At 32.3% G+C, this 26,765-nt stretch overlaps 1 protein-coding gene and 3 long non-coding RNA genes across 6 annotated transcripts; 2 read left to right on the forward strand and 2 right to left on the reverse strand.

The window, feature by feature from the left end:
* Positions 1–2,039: 2,039 nt before the first annotated feature.
* LOC146538075 (venom allergen 5-like) lies at positions 2,040–5,062 on the forward strand. The gene is made up of 5 exons (XM_085187175.1): positions 2,040–2,292; positions 2,964–3,085; positions 3,762–4,022; positions 4,149–4,344; positions 4,471–5,062. Exons 1-5 carry the CDS (start codon positions 2,217–2,219, stop codon positions 4,755–4,757), a joined length of 942 nt encoding a protein of 313 aa, XP_085043301.1. The 5' UTR covers positions 2,040–2,216; the 3' UTR covers positions 4,758–5,062.
* Positions 5,063–12,254: 7,192 nt separating this feature from the next.
* On the reverse strand, positions 12,255–13,967 carry LOC146538076 (uncharacterized). The gene is made up of 4 exons (XR_014878091.1): positions 13,285–13,967; positions 12,964–13,012; positions 12,645–12,725; positions 12,255–12,411 (listed from the first exon to the last, which is right to left on the reverse strand). It is a non-coding gene; the product is annotated as an uncharacterized LOC146538076 (long non-coding RNA).
* A 1,843-nt stretch (positions 13,968–15,810) lies between these two features.
* Positions 15,811–22,649, reverse strand: LOC146538077 (uncharacterized). Of its 3 annotated transcripts, XR_014878071.1 has the most exons (5): positions 22,376–22,649; positions 22,171–22,269; positions 16,916–16,967; positions 16,499–16,579; positions 15,811–15,952 (listed from the first exon to the last, which is right to left on the reverse strand). It is a non-coding gene; the product is annotated as an uncharacterized LOC146538077 (long non-coding RNA). The 3 variants fall into 3 exon arrangements; XR_014878070.1 differs by having other exon boundaries at positions 22,171–22,649; XR_014878069.1 differs by lacking the exons at positions 22,171–22,269; positions 22,376–22,649 and adding an exon at positions 17,248–17,533.
* A 1,079-nt stretch (positions 22,650–23,728) lies between these two features.
* Positions 23,729–26,429, forward strand: LOC146538078 (uncharacterized). Its single transcript, XR_014878033.1, has 4 exons — positions 23,729–23,971; positions 24,261–24,312; positions 24,857–24,937; positions 26,270–26,429. It is a non-coding gene; the product is annotated as an uncharacterized LOC146538078 (long non-coding RNA).
* The last annotated feature ends 336 nt before the right edge of the window (positions 26,430–26,765 follow it).

The following is a 26,765-nucleotide window of genomic DNA, read 5'->3' on the forward strand; positions in this document are numbered from 1 at the left end:
TTCTTATGTAAATTAACATAAATACGATAAATGTGTATAAAGTCTTACCCGCTGAGACACTTTGGCGCATGCGCTGCTTTAATGGTAAATACTACATGAAAAAAATGTACTGGAGTATTGTTCCTCTTAATAAGATCTACAAAAAAGTCCGCGACGGCATATTCGTATCTTTTAAGAATAACGTGTAGTGATCATATTTCTGTCCAAAAATAGTAATTTCAATATATTTTTTATCGTGAGGGATATTTTTCCATAATGGTATTAATCCTTATCCTTTAAAATACTTTATTAAATTTTTACGTTAAACGAAGATAAAATTTGCTTTTTACAATATTTCGAAATTGCGAATAGTTTTAGAGAAAAACGCATTTAATTATTGACACATCACGCCGTTCACACATCAACTGTATCGAGTCAAGTTTCACTTATCCCTTGCTCTCAGCATATAAATAAGTATATTAGTTACGTTGGCCATTTAATGTAGATCAAAACTGTCTTTTCTGTTTTTCATTTTAATAACTACTTTAGAAGTTGTTACAATATCAAAAAATCCTTGCTGCGAAACGCGCCTCGCGACGTTATGCTTATACAAGCGAGTCCGCCGCGCCCGCCTGCCTTACACGCATCGGTAGTTCAGTGGTAGAATGCTCGCCTGCCACGCGGGCAGCCCGGGTTCAATTCCCGGCCGATGCAATCTATTTAATTTTCGTCACAGGCAGCCACGTAGTGCTTGCTTTTCATCAGGGACAGAATACCCTCTTCAGCATTAACCACAAGCTCGAAAAAAATAATCCCGCCTGCCTTTATAGCAACGAAGATTTAGATGCGTTTGCACGTATTGGATAATTCGAGTTGAATGTATTATTTAATGTCATTTAACTATCTAAAAATAATAATTTAAATATATTTTAATAAGTACTTGAAAAGATTAGTATCACAGATATAAAATTACGGTACCTACTAAAAAATCCTTGCTGTGTAAAACAATTGGAAAATCCTTATTGAAACTACGAAAACGCGGGTTGCATTAGGGTTTAATTAATTTTCACATTATCTTAAGTGCTTTGCAAACATACATTATATGAATAATCCAGTAGTAAAAGCGGGCGAAGCCGCAATAGGGTCGCTAGTTCAATTATATAAATAACATTAATTTCAACTCCACAGCAAATCTCCATTTGAGTTTTATTTTATTAAAAAAAAATTACGTCAATTTTGCTGATGAAATTTTGTATTTAATCCATTACCTATGATATAAAATAAAAGATATTAATATGCAAATTGTAAAACTTCGAGCAAAAATCCACCTCAGGTGGTAAACCGGATCAGCTGGTAACAGACAAGATGTCTCCTAATACAAGTCATTTTACCTTTGAAAGTCAGCTTTAAGATTTTAATTGTGAAACTGGATTGTATCTATCTCATTCTTAATTTTTTTCTTTCTTTTCTCATATTCCTAATTTAACATCTATGAATAAAGATTTTTTTTAGTGTGCCATGCCAGAATGTATATTTCGAATAGCGCGCATACCTACGAACCCATCTTCCCTTATATTGCATACCCATAAAATGAAGTAGCCTTTGAGTCATAAACGGCTGTTCTTTCCTTGTTTTTAGCCGCCTATAATTTTACTTAAACACCACTTCCGTTCCGACCAATATCTGTCAACATATTTCCACCTTTGGCTCGGACGTATCACAAGAACTCGATTTCATTGACAACCATCGGCTGCCGAATAATGAGTTTTAAATTATTACTGCAGATAAAAAGTGACTGGACGGCGGCCATTTAACCTTTATTTATTTTGTAATTGAAGATCACTGTACGACCTGTGAATAGTACGTGCAGTCTTCAGCAGAATTTTCGTTGAGGTCTAAAATTTGATAACCAGAATGTTTTCTGGTTAAAATAATATTAGTCAGTCAAATTTGTTAGGGGTTCGTCGCAGTGTAACGGTGGCAACGATCTGAAGCGGCGGGTGGTGGCGTCGGGCCGTCTCCATGGCAACTCCACGATCTGTATTTAAGCGCGTGCCGGCCATTAAGGCACACAGATTGCTATAGACCGGAGAGCGCGCGGCACGCAGTGCAGCGGACCACCGGCGAATTTGATATTTGACGTTTCGTAAATATAAGTGGGAACTTTTGTTACGAATCTCAAACATAAATCGTGTTTTCAATTTCAGTTAAAAAGTGTTGTGAAAAAAATATTAACAATGATTACCCTAGTGTTTGTTTTGGGAGGTCTCCTCGTAGCAACAGAGGGTTGCGGAGTTGGCAAGCAGATGCTGAGTAAGTACAAATATATTTTTCTTTATTTACTTAATTTCTATGACATTATCTGGATTCAGATTTAAATTTTAAATAGTATATTTAATTTTCTAATATAATTTACGGCAGAGATTTAAAAAAAACATTATAAAACAATTACCTTAATTTCTGAGTTTCTTAGAAATAAAAACTTTAAACTATAAAAAAATCTCTGTACACAAAACACAATTTATATACTTAGTATTTCTTCAGAACTGATATAAATTATATCGACGCCACCCAGTCTAGATTCCGCTCGCAAATTATTATCAGAGTTGATGGCTCTTTTACATACACGTATCGGACAAGATCGTAAAATTTTATCGACGAAGACACCTATGAAACACGCACCGGTTTTATAAATCACATTGGTTCTATAGATTATGAAATCATACACAGAATTGAAATTCTACCTTGACTCTTGATTTTAGACGTCCAAGATCAAGTTGACTATTATAATAATCATCTAGAGAAATTATTAGATTTTATCATCGTTATTTCATGTAGATATACTTAAAATATAAATTTATTCGCATATTATGAATTTTTTATCATAATTTTGTTAGACATTATAAGAATATAACATTTTACAAAGCTAGAGTATATAGATGGAATAGATCAGGTTTTAATTTTTTATTTATTTCTTGTTTTAGGATCGGGAGGGTTGACAGCATATGAGAAGCAAACTATAGTCGATGCACACAATCGTCTTCGGCAGTCCGTGGCTTTGGGACAAGTGTCTAGTCAACCTCCAGCGGCTAATATGATGGAAATGGTATGTAGATTATAATAATATAGAACTACTTAACGTATTTTATTACCTCGAATATATAATTAATGGAATATATAAAAATATATAATGACCACCAAATTTGGCATAAAATCTTTTAACACATTTAGTGACATTATTTGGAAAATGTGTAAATTGATGCTTCTTGTAGAACAACTTTAATTCGGATTTTATACACGTGTCCGTATAAAAAATATTATTTTTATTAGCATTTCTCATGATGCTGGGTATTTAGAACTGAATTAAATATGCATATTACGATGCTAAATTTTTTATATCACCACGTGCACTGCTCGCCAAGTATGTCAATGAGTCCACGACGATATTAAATATTCGAAAGTGCAAGGGATTCATTTCGGTGGTTTAACGGGACATTTTAAAAATAAAATAATCGATTTTTATATTGCCCATAAAGCACGCTTCTTTTTATGTTAAAATTCAAAAAGCATACTTAGAATATAAAAATATTTTTAAAACATAATATATAACCGAATACCACACAAGAGAAATGTCAATAAATCAAAAACGAAGGAATAGCCATCATTATAAGTGACATTGACCTCGCGAAGGTTCACTGTCCTACAAGCACGTAGTCAAGCGTCGTGTTTACCTTTCAGTTTTACTTTGCATGCACTCACTAATTTGATGAATTATTTTCCAGGTGTGGGATGATGAGTTAGCAGCAACTGCTCAACGTTGGGCTGACCAATGCACCACTGCCCACGATCGCGCCGCCCAGCGTGACGTAGGACGCTTTCCTGTTGGGCAAAACCTTGCAGCCACATGGACCACTCGCCCACCATCTGAACAAGCAGATTCCGAGCCTGACTTCATGAAACAAATTAACGCTTGGTTCGATGAGGTCCGCATCTACGGATTCAAGCCGATCAGCGGTGGACACGGAACAGGACATTATTCTCAGGTATATTACTTAGCTTTTCATAAGTCCTATGATAACAAAGAAAAAAAATATGAATATTAATATTATTTATTTTGTGTTTAGCATACTTAAACTCTCATAAACTAATAATATTTTTTATAATTTTAGCTGGTATGGGGAGAAACTTCTCATGTCGGTTGTGGATATACTTTCTACTATGATAACACCCGAGGATACACCAAACTGTACGTCTGCAATTACGGCCCTGGTGGAAACGTCATCGGATCAAATCCATATGAGAAAGGAAGTCCATCTTGCAGCGCCTATGGGCTAGCTGACTCCAGAAAATACTCTGGACTTTGTTGTAAGTATTTTCTTTTGCGTTTTATAGTAAACAATCTACATTACTTTTTATTTACATCAGTTTTACGTTAAATTCTGAAATATAATATATTTTTTACACAATTTTAATTATATTTTTTTCTTTCAGCTGCCAGTTTTAGCGCGACATCGAGCTACCAAACGGTGGACAACGTCAATAACAACGGATACATCTCGAACGTCATTCCTGACAGCACTGTGGAGGCTCCTGGCTTCAATTTCCAATTCTACAAACAATTTGACAATCAGTACCAATATCAGTATCAACAGCCTGAAACCTTCTACCAAGCGGAAACGTCGACCTTCAGGCCACTCATAAGCATATTCAAAACTGCCTCAAATTTGTTCGCAAAACCAAAATCATCGGGCTTCCGAATTGGAACCGTCTACGTTTAGGCCATTTGCAATAGCATAAAAATTTGTAACAGTATTTTATCACTATTTAGACAGAGTGACTTGACTGATTAATTATTCGAGCCAGAGTGATGCGTTCGGAACATTGTAGAGAATATTCCTTGGTTTTACAAGGAGCTTTAGAACTAAACCAGTTGCGTATATGAACTTTGAACCGATTGAAGGTCTGATAGTTTTTTCCAAGAAAACAATGTGCTGTTTGTGAATGACCTTCTAGTATTAGCTTAGCGTGAAGTATGTTGTTATTTAGATAATTTATATTATAATAATAAACATTTACATATTAATTTATTTTTTATTCATTGTTATTAGTTATAATTGTCACATAAAATTTTAATAACCAATACAAAATTTGTATTATAAAATAGTTTTTATTTAGGATGCCCTCATAAATATATTTTTATTTTTAAAGTATCATTATACACAAAGCTTAGACCTACACATTACCTATGCATTTCTTATTATTTATTAAGGTTTTTTGTTAAATGTAAAATAACTAACTCCTTAGTTAAATTTACAATCATTTTTATTTTTATGATTATAATAATTTAGTTGGAGTCATTAATAAACATATAAAATCTAATAGTTAAGTAGAAAATACGCAATAAAATAGAAAATATTAAATATTTATTATTTTTATTATGAAGATAGATAATTAAATTATAAACGTACCTATAGAAAACAAGTGACTGAGCGATCATGCAATGGTAACGAATACGATTCTTACTTGGAGTAAATTTATAATTAAAATGTAAATTTTTTTGGACAATATTACACTAACAAAACTAAGAACTTAAAAGTTAAAACCTTAAAATGCCCATTTCAAATGCCTAAAGTTGAAATTAGACAGTTTATTTTATTTTATATTTTATGTCCTGTACTTCCAAAAGCACTTGTATTCAAAAGTTAACAGTTTATAGTTAGTATTAACTTTTAAATTAGTATTGAGGCCGGTCGTGACGTAGGAGCACAAGCCACCATAAACGCGACAGGTTATGAGTTCGATTCCCACTCGACGAAATTAAATATTTAATATTTTCATTTCTTCGCTCTGGTGTCGAAACAAAGAGCGGCGTTGAGTTCCACCACTCAACACGCGATACCTCACCAGGCATTCTGACAGCGAGAAGCATAAAATAAAATAAATATATACCATGAAATATTTATTTAATATAGACGAAAAAAAAAACAAAAATGAACTTTTACATTCAACTTGGCACTATTCACTTTACATATATAATAAATAAAATATATGTATTTTCTGACAAAACAAAAACAAGTTGTTACGAATGGTGTTTTAAGTCAATATATACAACCTATTGTATTGAAATGGACGTCAGCGGTCGCACATATACTTACTTGATGTTGCAGGCACTACGGAATATTAAAGTTTATTTAAATAAAGTTTAAAACAATTGTTACTATGTGCATATTTTCTACAGGTTTCTTCATTTAACGTTCCTTTGATTTATGTGGATGTTATATTTTCTAGAATAGTAGGCAAATGTGAATGCGTAGAACAATGAAAAATAAGTATTATTTCTTTTTTGTTCATAAATTCCTTTCAGTTCCAGAACAATGGTATAACATTTTATGACCTTTACAAAATAATGTTTTAAAGACATTGTATTTTATGAGTTTTCATACAAGTAAAGGAAAATTATTTACGCCTCTGACGTCGCGTCGTAGAGAGATAAATAAGCTTAAAGTGAGAAATATAGAAGTAAATTTACTAGTATGTTAACGATAGAGAATGTGTTAACATACACAATATTGCACTCTTATACAAAAATCCAACGATAAGGAGGTTATTGATCGAATGCGATTTTGAGTTCGATTCCCATTGGGAAATGAACTATTTTCATTGTCTCGCTACAGTAACAGGACTAAGCGTGGGGCTGAGTTGATCCACTCAACAGGTGTATCTTGGAAAATAGACAAAAATTGGGATACGGAGTGTTTTTACTCTAGGTTTCCTTAGCTGCTACCTGTTAATAAATTACAATTAGTAATTGCCGTTATTCTCACACAGGTATTTGTTTTTCATTTAAAGAAAATTAACATAACAAATAAATACATACCTACTCTTACAACCTGGTCGTCAGATTACATACCGGCATTTAATGGCTGGCAGTTACTTCATGTATATTTGTTTAAAAGAGTAAACATTAAAGCTGGTATTAACTAGAATAATTCGAATACCTCCTTGACTACAGGAGGCCTTGACCTCCTCGTGTCCTCTCCGAACATTTAATTACGTAAAAAGTTTCGACAAACACAGCCTAAGGTGTCAAAGTCAATGTCTTCCTAATCACACGCGACATAAATAATACAAAACCTTAAAAGCATTGTAAATACGATAAATAATAATGGTTTATCAATTAGATGGCCAGATAGTACTTCGCCTTGGAATTAATAGCATTATATAGTTATAACCTGTGATATAAGAATCACTTATCATTATGGTGTTTGCTTGTACCATTTTCCGTTTTTTCAGCTTCACGCTCATAGTACGGTAGGTTAAGGGTACCTAGTGTCAATACTCTCCGTTTTCCGCTTATGGATTGGATTCATTACATTAAGTATTGAGTTGTAAAACTCATTGCCGCACTTTATTCAACAGAATGCGTATATTAAAATAATAAAGGTAGCTATTGGAAACCTAGGAACATATTGCTACTCAATTCCCCATTAGGTGACTTTCATTTCTCACGTATTTATTGAACGCGCTTTGCTTCGTTACATATCACATACTAGAACGAAATATTTCTTTCCCCTAATGGAATCGAACCCACAACCTTCGCGTTTACAGTCCCACGCTTATTCCCCTGCGCCGCGACGTCCCCATTTCTGTCTTTTTAATGTATAAATGCTTAATTAAATATGTATATTGATTTATCATTAGCGATTAAAAAATGTGTTTTTCTCTATATACTAGATAAGATGAACATAAAATCCATTAACAATTTGATAATTATAATGTTTAAGTACTATTAATGATTTTAATTTAACATGAATTAACGGTAATATAAATATTCTCACATATTTCATTAGAAACGTAATGTATATTTACACTAAGAAATAAGTTTATTTAAATTATCAATTTTCTAATAAAACGTCAGTCTGTGCTAAAAATATATGTATATTTAGTTAAAGTGATAATTATGACGTTTCTGTGTGAGTTTGTACTATGTATATTTTTAGCTTCACGTATCCCGCACATAGTTGTATAGCAGAGGAGGCAGAAGGAACCTGGGAACCTAGTGTACCCAATAAGAAACTTCCGTTCCTCTTTTTCCACCGAATTCTCGAGGTATTTATTACTCAACGCTGAGTTTTTCTTAGTTACCAAAGAGAGGAAATGAAAATATTAAATACTTCGAAAAGAGAATTGACTCTAGTTGAAATATTGGAAACGATCATCTTTGAATTATATATGTATGTTTGTATAAAAGCGCTTTAAAAATATTTAAAGCAACAGTTATTGTTTCTGTTGCAAAGTTAACTAGTTAAAGAACAGATTCTGAGTTCCGAACCCAAAATCTGTCACGTTAATAAATGAATTAAATAAAATTAAAAAACAATATAGTCTATAATCAACTTCTCTATGTCTTTTCAATTACTCGCATGTACTACGCTAAACAAACAGAAACCAGTATCAAGTTACTCCGTTCTCCACTTTCCAAAATAATTTATTCTTCCAACGGGGAATCGAATCTACACCCTCCACGCTTACAGTCAATCGCTCTCCCTTCTCTCTACATTCTTTATTTTGGAGATAGGCACTCTATATAATTACATATATATTTCACAACACCAATTATATGTTTCAAATAGCAACAGCGAAAGGGTAAATGGTGTTAATTAAATGAAAATTATGGCCATACATATAAAGTGAAAAACTGACACGTACATACTAATGAATCGAGTATTTATGTCTATACATATAAGAAAATCGTAATGGAAACATGTCTGTACATTTAATTATTTTTTATTATTAAATTTAACACTTTTTATATTTCTATGGAAATTATTTTATTTAAAAAAAAGATTGCGGACGTCACGTTATTGTGCAGGGGCATAAAAGTAAGTTCAGTTCCCGGAGAGGAAAGTTCAGTTCCAGGAGGAATTAAATATTTAATATTTTCAGCGGCGTTAAGTTCCGCCACTCCACACGCCTCCAGAATTCGGAGGAAAGTGGCAATTAAAAGATCTTAACACTCGGTTCCAGATTTGCAGAATACAATTTCAGAAAATGTAATAATAATATGGATATTAATTTATGTTTGCATGTGATTTTAAAAAAAACGTAAGACACGTGCATCGATTAGCACTATAGGCACATGTCAAAAAACACAAGTTTGGCGCCCACGTCTTATTAAGTCATTTTGTGCGTAAAATATACACAGAGGCCAGTCGGGGCGTAGGGGTGTGTCTGTAAACACAACAAGTTGCTGGTTCGGTTCCCACTCGAGGAAATGAAACATTTAATATTTTCATTTCTTTGCTCTTCACTCAACATGAAGAATCCAGCCTCCAGAATCCAGTTGAAAATGGAGAACGGAATGTTTTAACACTAAGTTCTCTGTGCCTACTGTGTTTACAGTCACACACTGCCCCTGCGCACGACTGGCTTCATTATTAAGGTAAGCAAAAGCTAAGTATTTTCTTCTATTTTTTTTTGTTTGTATAGAAGTTATTAAGGTATTATAGGTACAAACAAAAATTTAAAACTCAGGTATATAAAGTCTGCATAGTAAGAAAGTAAAAAAAGACAGATGCGATGATGCGCAGATGAAATTGATAAAGCCTTTATTCCAATACTAGCGACCCTCTTGCGGCTTCGCCCGCTTTTACTACTGGATTATTCATATAATGTATGTTTGCAAAGCACTTAAGATAATGTGAAAATTAATTAAACCCTAATGCAACCCGCATTTTCGTAGTTTCAATAAGGATTTTCCAATTGTTTTACACAGCAAGGATTTTTTAGTAGGTACCGTAATTTTAAATCTGTGCTACTAATCTTTTCAAGTACTTATTAAAATATATTTAAATGACTAATTTTAGATAGTTAAATGACTATTTTTAAACGGAAGAAATTATAAACAAAAACCTACCTACTAATAACTACTACAAAAAATATGAAACCAAATATATCGCGCTGAAATAATACATTCAACTCCAATTGTCCAATACGTGCAAACGCATCTAAATCTTCGTTGCTATAGAGGCAGGCGGAGATTTTTTTCGAGCTTGTGGTTAATGCTGAAGAGGGTATTCTGTCCCTGATGAAAAGTAAGCACTACGTGGCTGCCTGTGAGGAAAATTAAATAGAATGCATCGACCGGGAATCGAACCCGGGCCGCCCGCGTGGCAGGCGAGCATTCTACCACTGAACCACCGATGCGTGTAAGGCAGGCGGCCGCGGCGGACGCGCTTGTATTGCATGGCGAGTGGCGAGCCGTTTCGCAGCAAGGATTTTTTGATATTGTAACAACTTCTAAAGTACTTATTAAGATGAAAAACAGTAAAAGACAGTTTTGATCTACATTAAATGGCCACCGTAACTAATATACTTATTTATATGCTGAGAGTAAGGGATAAGTGAAACTTGACTCGATACAGCTGATGTGTAAACGGCGGGATGTGTCAACAATTAAATGCGTTTTTCTCTAAAACTATTCGCAATTTCGAAATAGTGCAAATTTTATCTTCGTTTAACGTAGAAAATTAATAAAGTATTTTAAAGGATAAGGATTAATACCATTATGAAAAAATATCCCTCACAATAAAAAATATATTGAAATTACAATTTTTAGACAGAAATATGATCAATACACGTTATTCTTAAAAAATATGAATATGCTCTCGCGGACTTTTTTTTAGATCTTATTAAGAGGAGCAATACTCCAGTACATTATTTTCATGTAGTACTTACCATTAAAACAGCGCATGCGCGAAAGTGTCTCAACGGGTAGGACTTTATGCACATTTATCGTATTTATGTTAATTTACATAAGAATGTACAAATAATAAACTATATATAAACCTTCCCTGAGAAATACTCGACCTAAAGGTGAAAACCGCATTAAAATCCGTTGGGTGGTTTAGAAGAAGAAGAGTTAGAAAGTTCAGACAGACACGAAAAGCGACTTTGTTTTATAAGATATAGGATATATAAGTAACGACACCTATAGCTTTAATTTAAAAGTATTTCAAATTGTTTTGCCATCTATTATAAGAGTGCTTAAACTAAACGAAACTAAAAAGTTTTCGTTTATTTATTCTCAGTAGTGTCATTGAATTGTTACAGATGGCTCTGCTTCCTTTTATGTCAACTTTTAAAGATAATTTAATAATCATTTCATAATGAATAATCGTATTTGTCACTTACTCAAGGGTTTCAAGTTCAAAGGAATATGGACACAGTTCCAACGGACGCTGACTTTACTCCAACTGGATGAGCCCAAGAGATGTAATGCCTCGTGCGCAACATCGGTGTGGCCAGCTAAGGTTGAAATATGTGCACCAGTTTTATCATGGATATCTCGTTACTTTCACAGTATTAGTACTGTGTATATATTTTTTGTCTCCCCTACCCACCAATGATGGAGACAGGAGAAAGATAACGATTCACCTTTAGAGGTCCGCGGGGTCGACGACGTTATCACTTATATTATTTTATTATAATAAAAAGCTAAGTAAGTAAATAAAATAATAACATAATAAAAAGTTAGTAAAAATTGATTTTTACAGAAGTCTCCTTTGCCTAAACTTCACAAGACTCTAAAATTTTAACTATTTAAAAACAAACTAAGTACTGACTACTAAAAGTGATTTTCTGAAACGAAAGTGGTAAAAACTGACAGCCACAAGCAAGTAGATGGAAGACCAAACTAATTTTAGTTCTATTTAGTTCTACTATTTAACTTTGGAACCCTAAATTTTAAAATATAATTTTCTCCTCACTATTTAACATGATGGATGGATGCTATACAAAGATTGTTTTATTAAGTTGTTTGCGCCAAATAATTAGTTATCGTTTATTGTAATAATTTATATTAAAATATTATTGTTAATTATAAATATTATCTGGCGGTAAAATTATTTATTCATTAGGTAAGTAATTCTATTATTTCTTCTTAGAAACTATGTATTTAAATTTTGTATAGAATAATGAGCTATTTTAAAATTAAATCTTTATTATTATTGGGAGAAATAGGGTAGGTAAAAGATGAAGATAGGATAGATATAGGAAAGGAGAGAACGTAAGGAAAAGGGGGAGGAGGAAGGAAGGAAACCACTCTTACGGATATCCAGTCCGTCAGCGGTCAGGGTCAGGGTATAAGTGTATAAGTGGCGGCTCGAGGATCCAGGATCACATACTCTTATGCCCACAAACAAATATCTCATATTGTAAGTCTCGAGACAGAAAAAACTTAAGTTTATATAAAAATGTAAATAAAACATGAAATGTATTTTAATATTGTTTTAATGCATAATTAAAATTCATTTAACAAGAGTGTCAACTATTGTCAATGTCTCAACCTGAGCTTATATAAACTGTATTATGAGTACCGTTTCCGTTTAAAATATTATAGGTATTACCTCCTTGCATTGTGCTTACTGCAGGCTGTAAACAAAAGAAAAAATTAATTAAATTCAATTAATTAATTAATTAATTTACTAGTTTACATTTTTTAAATTGTTTCTTTAATTTTAATATTTTTAATTACTTTAATTTTAATTTATAGATAACAAGCGACCCGTTTGCGGCTTCACCCGCTTGAACTACATTTATATCTGTAATATCCCGTACAATTTATGTACATTTCTTAATAATAAAAAACAAATGTAAGTACTTACATAATATACGGGAACATATTGTGGAATACATAAATGTGGAAAAAAGAGACAGTGGAGATGCCGTTTTGGTCTGGGATTAATCTAAAACAAAAAATATGCTTGTAAATGAAAAATATTTTATTATTACGCCGACATATTTTATTGAGTTGCATTTTAGAGTTGAGTGGCGGAACTGAACGCCACATTTTGCCACGTTACCAGAGCGAGGAATTTAATAAATATTTATATTAATAAAAAATAATAAATATTTCTAGGATATTAAGGAATGTTGCTAACTATATTTACACGTAAACTAAATTACTAAATGGAATAACAGTACCTCCTCAGGATCACATCCACCTGGCTTTGTGCATTCGACATCTGCATCGCTGAAAGAAAACATTTTTATAAGTGCCTTTTTTATTAGAAGATTACATTTGAAGTGCTAAAAACTTTTAATAATAAATATTAAATTAATTATTAATAAATTAAATATAGAATATCTTATATAAAGAAGTTGTAAGAAGAACATTATATTGATCAGTGAAAATTATTGGTAAGAAAAATCAAAAAGTACATGCATTTGACAAAATAATTATTCCTTTTTATTGTGTTTTTTTAATCATTTAAAAAAGTCAGGCATAAAAAATAAAAAAAATACCTCAAAGCTTTTAATTCCACCATGTACACGGCGAAGATGACAATAAAGAATAATATAATAATAGCTTTCGACATTTTCTGTGGTTTCTAGTTTACTACGGTGTTGGTGATCCTCACAGTTCGGAGACTTACAGTAACGTAATGAGCTTATTGAAATGAGAATGGGATTTTATAATAAATCCAATCGGGTTTCTGGAAAACCAGACAGGAATGTCGTTCCATGTCCATATTATCATTGTACATAAATAAATAAAAATAAGTCATCAAATAAATAAATCACCGTTATCAATACTTTATCAATATCTATAAATAATGTTATATTTATAAAGGCAGGTCGTAGCGCAGGGGCACAAGCGCGTGACTGTAAGCACGACAGGTTGTGGATTCGAATCCCACTCGACGAAATGAGATATTTATACCTACGTGTATAATAAAATTCCGCAGTGTATTCTAAGTTTGCCACTTCCAAAATTTAAAGTATTTGTAGAAAAAATTCTAACAAGTAAAGCTTATTACACTGTACAAGAATATTTGGAGGATGACATGTATGGAATTAATGTCTATTGAATGTCAGGCAGGATAGCTGCCAGCTAATGTAATAGTAAAAAATACCATTGACTTTGGAAAGAGCAATTGTTGAGTTTTTTGCTGGCTCTTCTCAGCAGAACTTTCAAAAGTGCTTGTAATAGTTTATTTGAATAAAGAATATTTTGAATTTGAATTTAATTTTTCATTTCTTCGCTTTGGTATCGAGGCAAAGTGCGACATTGAGTTCAGCCATTCAACATGCAAAACCACCAAAATTCGGCGGAAAGTTAAAGCAGAGTGTCTTAACTAGGGTCACTCTGCTTACCCTGCCACATGGGGATACATTGCAAAGCTGAAAAAATATATAATGATTGACTGACCCACCCATACTGCGGAAGCTAGAATCATGAAATTTTGCTAATAAAACTTTTACATAGGTATTTTCGTTAGACATCATTAAAAAAGAAAAAATTGCTTCACGCTGTATCCCGCACACAGCAGAATAGGCGGAGGGAACCTAGTGCTAAGATAACCAATTCCCTAATTTCCACCAAATTCTGAAGGCATTGCGTGTTGAGTGGCGGAGCTCAACGCCACGCTTTACTTCACCAACAGAGCGAAGAAATGGAAATATAAATTTAAATAAATATTTAGTTTCCTTTCATTTACAGTTACAAATTGTGCCCCTGCGCCACTACTATCTTCATTCAAAATTGTATAAAATGTTTGCACATTTTTTTTATTTCGGTATAAAAAATAGTTTGCGAAGACTACATCTCTAGTCGTAATTAGTCTACTAGTCAGATATACAAATAATCTGAATATGGGCCATCTATTTGCCAGAGATTTTGAAAACTTTTTACGACAACCTTTGTATTCGATAAACCATTTTAGGAAAATTAAGTGCAAAAGTGACAGGAATACTATTTTAAGAAGTACCACGAGATATTTTAAGATAATCGTAAGATGATACTGTTTTATCAAGTGCCTCAGAGCTTGAGTCATGACTTAGAATAAAGAGAGTTACAGGCTTTGGCCATCATTGTGAAAGACGCCTGAAGCATATGAAATCCTTGAAGCAGTGTATATGTAAAAATAATGGAGCAGTTTATCTGTTTATCTATTATATAAAGTTTACAAAAGATGGAACACATTATCATTAACAGTGTTATAATACTATAATTAGGTTCGAAGCTCCCTTTGCATCTCAATGTCGTCGACCCTACACATATTTTGCCTTTATAAGAAATTCAATCTTAAAAGATCGTGCCTTTATAGGGTTCAAATTATATGTTATCTATATGTATAAAATCGAAAGGTCACTCACTCATCACGAAATCTCAGAAACTACATGTGCTCTGTATCTCAAATTTTGCATAGGACAAATAGGACGTAGGTGCTCGCTAAGACGGGAATTTGCAATATTCGACTTCTAAGGGGTTGTTTTTGGGATTGAAAGTTTGTATGAAACTTCGTTACTACAAATGCGGAAATAGGAGTCTCAAATTTTGCATGAACTTCACTTATAGGACGTAGGTACATGAGTTTCGGTAAATTGGTAAAATTTTTATTATTATTTATCATTAATTAATCGGTAATATTGAATTTCTTCTGAGCAACACAATACCACATTGAAAGAAAATCTTAATTATTGAAATTGTAAAGACTGGGGCTTATTCGACCACCAGGAACAATCTTATAAAAAAATAAATTTCAAAATCATTTGTGTATAAAAGTTTTTAATACTCTTTGATTTCTTAAAATAACGTTTTAAATAAATTGTTTTAATGTGGTTAAATTCTAAATATCATGAATTTTTTTTAAAGTCTCTTGAGGATGAATTTGATCAGTGTTTTCTTCTAAAATTAATTTTCATAGGAACAATTGTTGTCGAAATTTTCAATTTTCGACTGATTTTTTAATTTTATAGTACATATTATTTATTTTGTATATAGTCTAAATTTAAGTCTCTAAGCAAATAATAGTTAAGTTTATAAAAAAATGTAAATAAAACATATATCATTTTAATGCTCGTAATATTTATTATCAATATCTCAACCGCTAACAACAACTGAATTATGATCACCGTGTCCGTTTACGATATTATAGGTGTTACCTCCTTGCACTGAGTACTGCTGAGGCTGCAAAAAAAATAAAAACTATTAAAGAAATTATTTAGTTATGACGTCACTATGAATATCTTAACACTAGGTTCTCTCTGCCTACCCTGCTGTATGCGGGATACAGCGTGAAGCAGATTTTTTTTAGGTAAGCAAATATATAACGAATATTATAAATGTATATTTCAATGTATTTGTATTTGAAGTCTAAACAAAATATAAATTTGTAATATTATAATTTAATCTTAAAAAAAGTATGTCATAGAGTGATCGTTAAACTAGCTACACTATGAAACGGGGACATGTAGCTCAGTCTGTGCAACGTTAATATTCAAAGATTTGATAATATTTTACCAAAATTAATTTAAATTTAGCGCGGGAAGACAGAGCCACTTTTGGCAGAAAATGTAAAAGCTTCATGATTCGTTAATCCACCCGACTCCATTTTGGGTACACTACGATATGACCAGAAAAATCCATATCATAATTAAGTCGTTGCAACGACCAGCCCACCACATATATAATTAATTCTATTTCATATAACTTTAAAGATAATGGTCAACTTACATAATATACAGGGACATATTGTGGCATACACAAATGAGGAAAGAAGAGACAGTGGAGATGCCGTTTTGGTCTAGGATTCATCTGAAACAAAAAAAAATTGTTGTAAATAAATGATTACGCCGACATATTTTATTATGTTGTTTTTTTATCTCCCGTTTTAAAATTTCAGCCGAATACTTGAAGCATTGTGTGTTGAGTGGCAGAACTCGACGCCGCACGTTGCCTCGTTACCAGAGCAAGGAGATGAAAATATAAATATTTCTTTTCTCCTAGTGGAAATCGAGATTTACCTACATTACAAATATTAACTGTATTTTCACGTAACACTTGCCCATGTGCAACGATGGCCTAGAATTCCCTATAAGAAATATTACTATATTTATATGTAAACTAAACAACTAAATGTGAATACGATACCTCCTTAGGATCACATCCTCCTGGTTGTCTGCTACAGTCAACATCTGCATCGCTGAAAGAAAACATCTTTATAAGCGCGTTTTTTAATTCAAATTAAGAAATATAAGCAACAAGCTGCTAAATAACTTTCAATAATAAATGTTAAGATAATAAAAAATAAATTAAATATATAATATCTTAAATAAAATAGGTGCAACGAGTGTTTCACAAAATAACTTTTTATTGGAAAATCTAAATTTTTTTATATATTTGACAAAGTTATTATTCCTTTTTGTTTTGTTTTTTACAACCATTTAAAAATAAAATTCAAAGTCAAAAAATTTTAAAAATACCTTAATGGTTTTAATTCCACCACGTACACGGCGAAGACAACAATGAAGAATAATATAATAGCTTTCGACATTTTCTGTGGTTTCTAGTATTCTATGATATAGAATCTATATAAATGCAAAGAGCCCTCAAACGTTAGTGATCCTCACTAATGTAATGAACTTATTGATATGAGAATGACATTTTATAACAAAGTCTTGGGCTTCTGGAAAACCAGACAGGAATAGCCTTCACGTCCATATATCACTGTACATAAATAAAATTAATCACTTTCTACAATTATTTATGACTAGCGGACGCGCGCAGCTTCGCCTGCGAACTGCTTAGGGGTGAATTTTAATAAACCATGAAACACGTGTTCAATGAAATATTTTTAAGAGTCTCAATTTCAAATTTTATAAAAATCAGTGGCAATTTAAAGATTTTTCCATACGAACTTCCAACCCCTTATTTGCACCCCTAGAGGAAGAATTCTAGAAAACGATGAAACACATGTTCAATTAAATACTTTTAAATATCTAAATTTCAAATTTTATAAAAATCGGTGCCGATTTAATTTTTTTTCCATACAAACTTTGAACCCCTATTTCACCCCTTTAGGGTTAAAATTTTTCAAAATCCCTTCTTAATGGATGTCCAGATTACGAAAGTAAACTTTTGTCCAAATTTAACGTTTCTACGCACAGCGGTTACGGCTGTGCGTGCGTCTTACCTCAGTCAGTGAGGACAAGTCCTTTTATATATATAGGTAAGTTCAATGTCTTATTTATAAATGCAAATAAATATTTCATTTCCCCGAGTGGGGATCGAACCCACAACCAGTCGATTTTACAATCACACTTTGTGCCTCTACGCCACGGCTGGCCTGGCTGGCATAGTTATACATATAAGTGAAATTAAAGTATTTGTTGTAGTATTTCAAAAGTTCTGTATTTCAAAAAAAAACCTCAACTCTTATAGGATCACTGTATTATGTCCATCTGTCAAGACAATTAATATCAAGATCAGGTGGTATCATGCAAAAATTTATATCATTATTCAGGTCTACGGGCTCATGGCAGCAAAGCACAGAAACATCAGGCTTCTAAGTCAACGCAATCAAAACATACGAGCATTTCATTTAGCTATGGAACCTATATTCAGGAAATTTGGCACTAAGTGACAATTTACAATATAAACAGATAAGAATTCAAAAAATAACAATTTATACTTATTTCATAGAAAAAAAACATTACAAATATAATATGTCTTTCTGTCTTATGTTTGTTCGTCACATATTCGTTATATAATAGGTATTTAAATATACATTAAAATAATAAATTTGCAGGTGTATGCACTCATGTAAATTTGAGCTTAGTTTATTTAGGTAGAGAAAACTTAGTGTCAAGACACTTTGTTCTCCAATTTCCACTTTCCGCCCGAATTCAAAACACACAGAGTGTTACGCTGCTCTATTTCTTAACAGAGTAAGGAATTGATAATAATTAATTGCCCAGAGCGGGAACAGAATCCACAACTGTCGCGCCTTTAATCAAACGCTTTGCCACTGCGCCACGATGTATATAAAATATAATGTAAATATATTAATTATCACAACAATAGGTATATAGATATGAGCGTGGAGTTTCCGATACTTATTTATGACACTTATATTTTATCGATTCCCAGTATTATTTTAAATTCGTTATTATCACTTATGCGCGACTAGCGGCTTTGCCCGCTTGGAATACTTACACGAGTTCAAATAAAAATTAAATTAAATCAGGTACACGCTGTATCCCGCACACAGCAGGGAAGGCAGAGGGAACCTAGTGTTAACACTTTCCGTCGAAATTTGGGGGCATTGCATGTTGAGTGGCGAAACTCAACGCCGCTCTTTGCCTCGACACCAGAGCGAAGAAATGCATGCATTTATACTACATTCTGCAAATATAAATTTAAATAAATAAAAAAATAACATTTAAGAGTTAACTAATAAATACACATGTACCGACTCCAAAAATAACGTATTTTACATAGTAAATAGATATATGTATCAATAATTAAATTTATTATTTTTCAATTATCTTTACTTTGATGTAAATAAAGTGGAAAGTAAATAATGTTATAAAACAAATACCGATTAAAATTTAATTAAATTAAAAATACCGATTAAGATTAAAAAATAAATACCGATTTTAGATAGTGATAGATACGTATAGAAACACATTTTATATAAACATAGGTATATACATACATATAGGTTCTTAGTTTTCCAAAACAAATAAATTTCCTTGTAAATATTACGATAACCCCGAGTGTTAGCACTATAAGCATTTATTTAAGAACGCACATAATTTAGTGCGTTAAGTAAGTTGTCGTTTAATTTAAGCGGGCGAAACCCCGGGCGGGTTAACAGATTATAACGACTTTATATAACAAGTGACTTATTTCATTTACTGGAAATGAGAAATAGATAAAAAAATCCATTCCCGATATGCTTCGGAGTAGCCCCAACAGTTTTGTTATAAAATCTAGTTTTCTTTTCAATAAGTTCATTACTTTAGTAGAGTGAGTGAGGTGAGAGTAGAGTGTGCGCACTGTAAGGATCGTTACTCATTAAAAAATATTACATAAAAAAAAACATAGAAAATGTCGAAAGCTGTTTATTAATTGTTCTTTTATTATTTATTAATTGTTCTTGTCATTATTCTTAATTGTTATCTTCGCCGTGTCTGTGGTGGAATTAAAACCATTAAGGTATTTTTTTTTATTTATGTTTATCTGAACTTTTAAATTATAAAAAAAGAAACAATTAAAGTTTTGTCAAATTTACATTAGTTGTTGATTTTTTTTATTAATAATTTACTGATATAACTACTAAAATATTATTAAAATAAGTGTACATGTTTTATTGGGACAACGAATAGTTAATTTATTAATGTTTAGTTTAATAATTATCTTATCAGCTTATTTATTGCTTAAATATTATCTTCAAACACGCGCTTACGAAAGTGTTTTCTTTCAGTGAAGCAGATGGCGAATGCAACTCACAGCCAGGAGGATGTGCACCTAAGGGACAGGAGGTATCGTTTTTCCATTTAGTTTTTGTAAATATAGTTAATCATATTCCTTATATTAACGATTTTAAATTTCCAGTATAACGCAGGCAGGTATAACATAGTAACAGAACTATCAATGATTTCAGCACTAGCAAACCAAAAATGCTAATGCTGCAAAACTAAAAATAATAATGCTTGAGTCCGTGGTGGCGTGATGGTTGTGGGTTCGATCCCTACTGAGTCGAATAAAGCCCGTCTTTTATTTTCAATAATTCAGATGTCTTTCAATATAACATTGTGTTATGCTCACAAGAAATCCAATAATATTAAATAATGCTAGATAATAAATTATAAGAATTCCACTAATTTATCGAGAAGGATATTTATACACATAAGTAGTTTACACTCATAGTTTTCCGTCGTACACTCGTAGCTTGTTACAAATATTTAGGATGTATACTTATATTTTGTATTTCACACAAATTAAATATAATATAATTAATTCATTCATATAAAAAGTTAATTTTAAAAATAGCTGGATATAGTACTAAAGTGGTTGTGAAATACGAACGAACACACAGACTGACATGACGAATTTATAAGGGTTTCGTTTTTCGCCCTTCGGCTACGGAACCCTAAAAACTGACAGTCAAAGCCTAGCAGATGGAAGTCCAAACTAATTTTAGTTCTATTTAGTTTTTACTATTGAAACTTAATATATATATCTTAATATAAGAAAGTTTTCTTATATAATTTAATTTCTTATATATTAATATAAAAAAGTTTGGTCTATAATATTTAGCGAGTAGCATTCAAAAGCCAAGCAGGAAATTCATCTTGTGATGGATGGATATTATAAAGCTTGTTTTATAAAGTTGTTTCCGTTAAGTATAATATATATTAAAGTTGTATTATTTATTATATTTCATCACTTCATTCGAAGATATATTAATCGGCTTCACGCAGTATCCCGCGCACAGTAGAGTAGTCAGAGGGAACCTAGTGCTAAGACAACCAGGGCCCCTAGACAAGTCGCATTTCTAACTGTCTGTACGATTTGGCAACACCAATTGTCGAAAACGATAATTTAGTAGCCAATGTCACATTTTAGTGTCTTACTTGTTCTACGTGAGAGTAAAAGACACTCGGCTTTTGTTATCTATAATTATCGATTTGTTACGTCAATTGAAGGATTTCAAGTGTCAACTGTCACAACTAAATGTTTACATTTATGCGGTGTTAAAAAGTTCTTTATTAAGTTACAATATATAAGTTACAATATAATACAAATTGTTTACCAACAGCAATATATATCATTAAAAATACGTAATATAATTTTAGGATAGAGTCGAGGCCGAGGACGGAATTGAAGCCAGGAACAGTTTGCTTCTCTCATAGAGTTCATGGAAATGGGAAGAGAAATTTAGAAGAGTTTATGAAAATGATTCTTTTTAAAATTATTTTTAATCTCTTAAAACCAAAGATTAAAGATAAAAAATAGTTTTGTTTTAAATAATTTATTATTTATTATTTTTTGTAGTAATTCCACATTGTTGTAACCTGTGTAGTGTTAGTTGTCTTTTTATTTAAGACAAAAGAGAATGACATATCTAACAACATATTCTATTTACTGTTTTTCTTTTTACTTACTACATTAAGTAAAATCCCAAAAAATGAGTATACTACTGACTAAACTAACATATGTAAGTAAAATATGTAAGTGTAAAAAGTATAATGTAAATACAAATAAACAGCAGCTTAATAAATAGACTAGTGGAAAAAAATAAGAACATATCCATGAGATTGCTTTATTTGATCCTGTTACAATCAATAGTAAAAGTAAAAGCCAAATATTAACAACACTTCATATATTTAAGTACTTACCATTTGCACATTTCATTTGCAATTAGATAGTAAAATAGATGTTCTTCTGTTTTTGGTTTCACGCGTACCATCCAGCTATGGGAGTATAATCACTGCACCCTATTACACATAGCAAACCAATTTTTGGCATCTAACACAGTAAGAGGTTATTAAAAATATCATAATTAAATTTAAGATATAGTTACATGAATAAATTCTTACTCACTCTTGTTTTACTTCTATGCCAACAAATAACACGCTGATAAGACAAACTAGACCAAAAATCACCTGATCCTGTGGCCACAACCTCATTTCATTTTACTTAGTTCTCGTAACTCATTATAATGAATCACGATAAACAATTTTGCTTCCGAGTATCGATTTGATGGATTTAATTTCACAATATGCACATTTCAAAATTAAAATCAGAAGATTTCTCACATTTGACTAAAGAACCGCGATGTTATTGTAGCTTTCTGCTACTATCCCGCGATCGATAGTTGAACGTTAGAAACGATAGAATCGTTATTAATCGCGCGTAAATGTCAAAAAGTGCCACTTGACTAACAATTGTCCATTGACACTGAAATTACGCGGTGCTCTATAATTTATGGTGATATAGTAGCGATCGCTTCGATGACATTGTACTCATGTGTGACTTGGCTAGGGTTTTTCTATTCATTCGTTGACTTTTCTTCCTCTCTATACATTTTGAAATCGTACGGAAAGTTAGAAATGCGACTTGTCTAGGGGACCTGTTCCTCACTTAATTCTGGAGGCACCCTAAAGGCAATTCGGAAGTATTGCTTACACCAGAGTGTAGAAATGAAAATATAAATTTAATTAAAAATTTCAGTTGCGTTTACAGTCACACACTTGTGTCCCTGCGCCACGACTGACCTTATTGAGTATTCACATTTACAGCAAATCTCCTATAATTCTTTTAAGAATTAATTTATTATAAGGAACTCCATAAAATGGGTCCCGATTGTTAATAATAATGAACGCAATTAATCTTGTTTAATATAATAAATTTAAAATATGTAATCATCAAAATCAAAGACCTTATTATCTTTATTTTGTTTCTTGGCGGAACTGATACCTGCTACTCAATTTATCTAGTTATCAGAGCGAAACCAAGAAATGAAAATATTAAATAAATAATTCATCCTCCGAGTGGGAATCGAACCCACAGCCGTCGTGATTTCAGTTAGAGTCCGTGCCACAGTGCCAGGCCGACCGCGATATATTGTTAGCCTCTAGGAATCAATAAACAAACATATAAGTTTCAAATTACAAATGGTTTTTTTAAGCGATCGACATTTCATAAAACGTTCAACCTCTATTAAGAGTATTTTTTTTTAAATTCCTTTCTCAGTGCTCTCTAACTTTACAGAAAACCCTTTATGCAAAATTTTATGATGCCAGGTCAAATTGGATTGGGTTATGCGCTTATCAGTAAGGGTCAGTCTATCACTCCAATAGTCGTGCATTTGTCTATTAATATAAATATACTTTATCATAATATTGTGACAGATTTATTTCATTTATCGGAAATTGGCTAAGGATGAAAACCCCACAACCAATTGGTTTTCCAGAATCCTGGTTAGATTTGTTATAAAATCTTATTCTCACACCAATAAGATCAATGTAACATTGATTGTGCCAGGAGTGAAGGTCGCTAGCGTCTGACAGTTTGTTGTTAATATACTCGTAAATACTGAATCGTAGGATATTAGAAGAGACAGAAGATGTCGAGAACTTTTATATTATTCTTAATTGTTATCTACGCTGTGTCTGTGGTGGAATTAAAACCATTAAGGTATACATTTTTTATATATTTTCATGTCCATTCATTGTTCATGTGTTTTTTAAATTACTAAAATTAGACACCAAAATAAAATAATTAAATTTTTACTAAATGTTTCTGTTGTTTTAGATCTTTCTTACACACACCTGTTTCCGTATAAAAATTAAAAACATTTTATTAGAATATTGTACGCTTTCATGAATTTAATAATAATTATTAATAATGATCTTTGTAGCTTGTTGCTCAAGTAGGTCTTCCTAGGTATAGAGTACAAATCGCTTATAAAAGTGATTTCTTTCAGCGAACCAGATGTCGAGTGTAACTCACAGCCAGGAGGATGTGCTTCTCAGGAGGTATCGTTTTTCACTTAGTAATTCAGATTTTAGTTTACATGTAATATTCCTTAAAATAAATCTTAAATTTACAGTTATGGTTAATTGTAAGTTTAAGCACTAATAAAACTAAATATTCTGATGCTGTTAAACAAGAAATAATAATGCTCGAGTCTGTCATGGCGTAGTGGGACTGCGTCGGCTCTGATCGACAAGTATCGCGTTAACAGCGATACTTGTCGGTTCGATCCCCACTCAGGGATCCCACACATATCAGAGCAGATGAAACATAGTGTTAGGACACTCCATTCCCCACTTTTCGCCGAATTCTGTATAATTAGTCATATTTCATTTATTTTTATTTATCCGCTCACTCAGGAGGCACTGTCTCAAATACTCGTCAAGACCGTAACAACGAAGTGCCTTAGTACTGTTTGTTGTCTTTGGCTGCCCTACTATGAGGAAAAAGAAATAATTTTAAAAAGTGTTAAATTATTATTTAACGATACTACACGATAAATAACGTCATAATAATTTATTTACATGAAATCTTCGTCTGTTTTAGGTTAATCCTAGACAAAAACGGCATCTCCACTGTCTCTTCTATCCGCATTTATGTATGCCACAATACATCCCCGTATATTACGTAAGCACCATTTCTTCACCATATTATACAAATACATAATTATCCTTGAATATTAATATAGTAATAGAGATGTGGCCAGTTCAACGTTCGGCCTACGACATACCTACGAGGTGTGTTCAAAAAGTAAGGTGACTTTTCAAATTTGGCGGGCAACGTACTTTCGATTATCGATTTTTTTATTTTGTTATGTTGGTACACTCTTCCCGAACATCTGTACCAAGTTTCAAGTGTATAGCATTTTTTGTTTGGTTGGGAGAGGCGTAAAGGTTATAAGTGTTTTGTGTGCTCGGCCATTTCTTGCTATCGAAAAATATGGATCAAAGGATTTGCATCAAATTTTGTGTAAAAAATAAAATAAAGTGCTCCGAAACACTTAAAATGTTGACAGTGGCATACGGTGAAACTGTTCTGAGTAAAAAAAATGTTTACAAGTGGTACAAACTCTTCCAAGATGGCCGGGAAGATGCCAATGACGAGCCTCGCTCTGGACGCCCAAGTACGTCAACAACTGATGAAAACATTCAAGCAGTGAAGAAAATTGTTCTGGAAAATCGTCGAATCACTATCAGAGAAGTTGCTGAGGATGTTGGTATATCGCTTGGCTCGTGCCATGAAATTTTTTCTAACGTTTTGGGCCTGAGACGTGTGTCAGCGAAGTTTGTTCCGAAATTGCTAAAATGCCCCTGCTCACTCATCTTTGCTGGTGAGAGATTTTTTGGCCAAAAACAACACCACAATCATGCCTCAGCCACCATATTCACCGGATTTGGCCCCATGTGACTTTTTCTTGTTCCCAAAACTAAAGAGACCTATGAAAGGACGGAGATTTGCAACGATTGAAGAGATAAAGACTGCATCGCTGGAAGAGCTCAAGGCTATACCGTACCGTTGGCATAAGTGTATTGTATCTGAGGGGGATTACTTTGAAGGGGACAACATAAATATTGATAAATAAATAAATATTTTTTCTTAAAAATACAAAGTCACCTTACTTTTTGAACACACCTCGTATATATTACTACATATCTAAACAATAAGCTAAAAAATATATTCATAGGTCATAATTAATTAATTTATTTAACATTGAAAGCTTCATGTTGTATCCCACACACAGCAGAGTAGGCAGAGGGGCTAGTGTTAAGACACTCCGTTGCCCACTTTTCGCCAAATTCTGGAAGTATTGCGTGTTGAGTGATGGAACTTAATGCGGTGCTATTCCTTGACACCAAACGAAATGATTATATTAAATATTTCATTTTATCGAGTGGACATCGAACCCACAACCGCCACGTCTGAAACACATTTATTTAAAATAATTAATTTTGTTTACAGCCAGTGACCACTGTGCAAGGGGGTAATACCTATAATATTACTAACGGAAACGGTAATCATAATTCTGTTACTTTCAATCAAGGGTGAGACCTTGGTATTAAATAAAAGAGACGATCACAATATAAATGTTAACTATAAATGCTTAATAAATTAAAACAATGTTTCAATACATTTTATGTTTTATTTATAACTAGCGGACGCGCGCACCTTCGCTTGCTTACTTAGGGGTTAATTCTAATAAGCCATGAAACACATGTTCAATGAAATATTTTTAAGAGTCTAAATTTCAAATTTTATAAAAATCGGTGGCGATTTAAAGATTTTTCCATACAAACTTTCGACCCCTTATTTGCACCCTTAGGGACAGAATTCTAGAAAACCATAAAACATGTGATCAATTAAATACTTTTAAGAGTCTGAATTTCAAATTTTATAGTAATTAGTGCCGATTTAAATAAAATTCTATACAAACTTTCAACCTCTATTTCACCCCTTT

This window comes from Heliconius melpomene, chromosome 6, assembly GCF_056956725.1.
Source record: "Heliconius melpomene rosina isolate 202511_hmr_F chromosome 6, ASM5695672v1, whole genome shotgun sequence".
Classification (NCBI taxonomy): Eukaryota; Metazoa; Arthropoda; class Insecta; order Lepidoptera; family Nymphalidae; genus Heliconius; species Heliconius melpomene.

What these genes read in the sequence shown, in the direction of transcription:
- LOC146538075 (XM_085187175.1), top strand. Translation starts at nt 2,217, where the DNA reads ATGATTACCCTAGTGTTTGTTTTGGGAGGTCTCCTCGTAGCAACAGAG. An exon ending in CGGCTAATATGATGGAAATG is followed by an intron (nt 3,086 to 3,761) that starts GTATGTAGATTA and finishes ATTATTTTCCAG; the next exon opens with GTGTGGGATGATGAGTTAGC. An exon ending in GAACAGGACATTATTCTCAG is followed by an intron (nt 4,023 to 4,148) that starts GTATATTACTTA and finishes TTATAATTTTAG; the next exon opens with CTGGTATGGGGAGAAACTTC.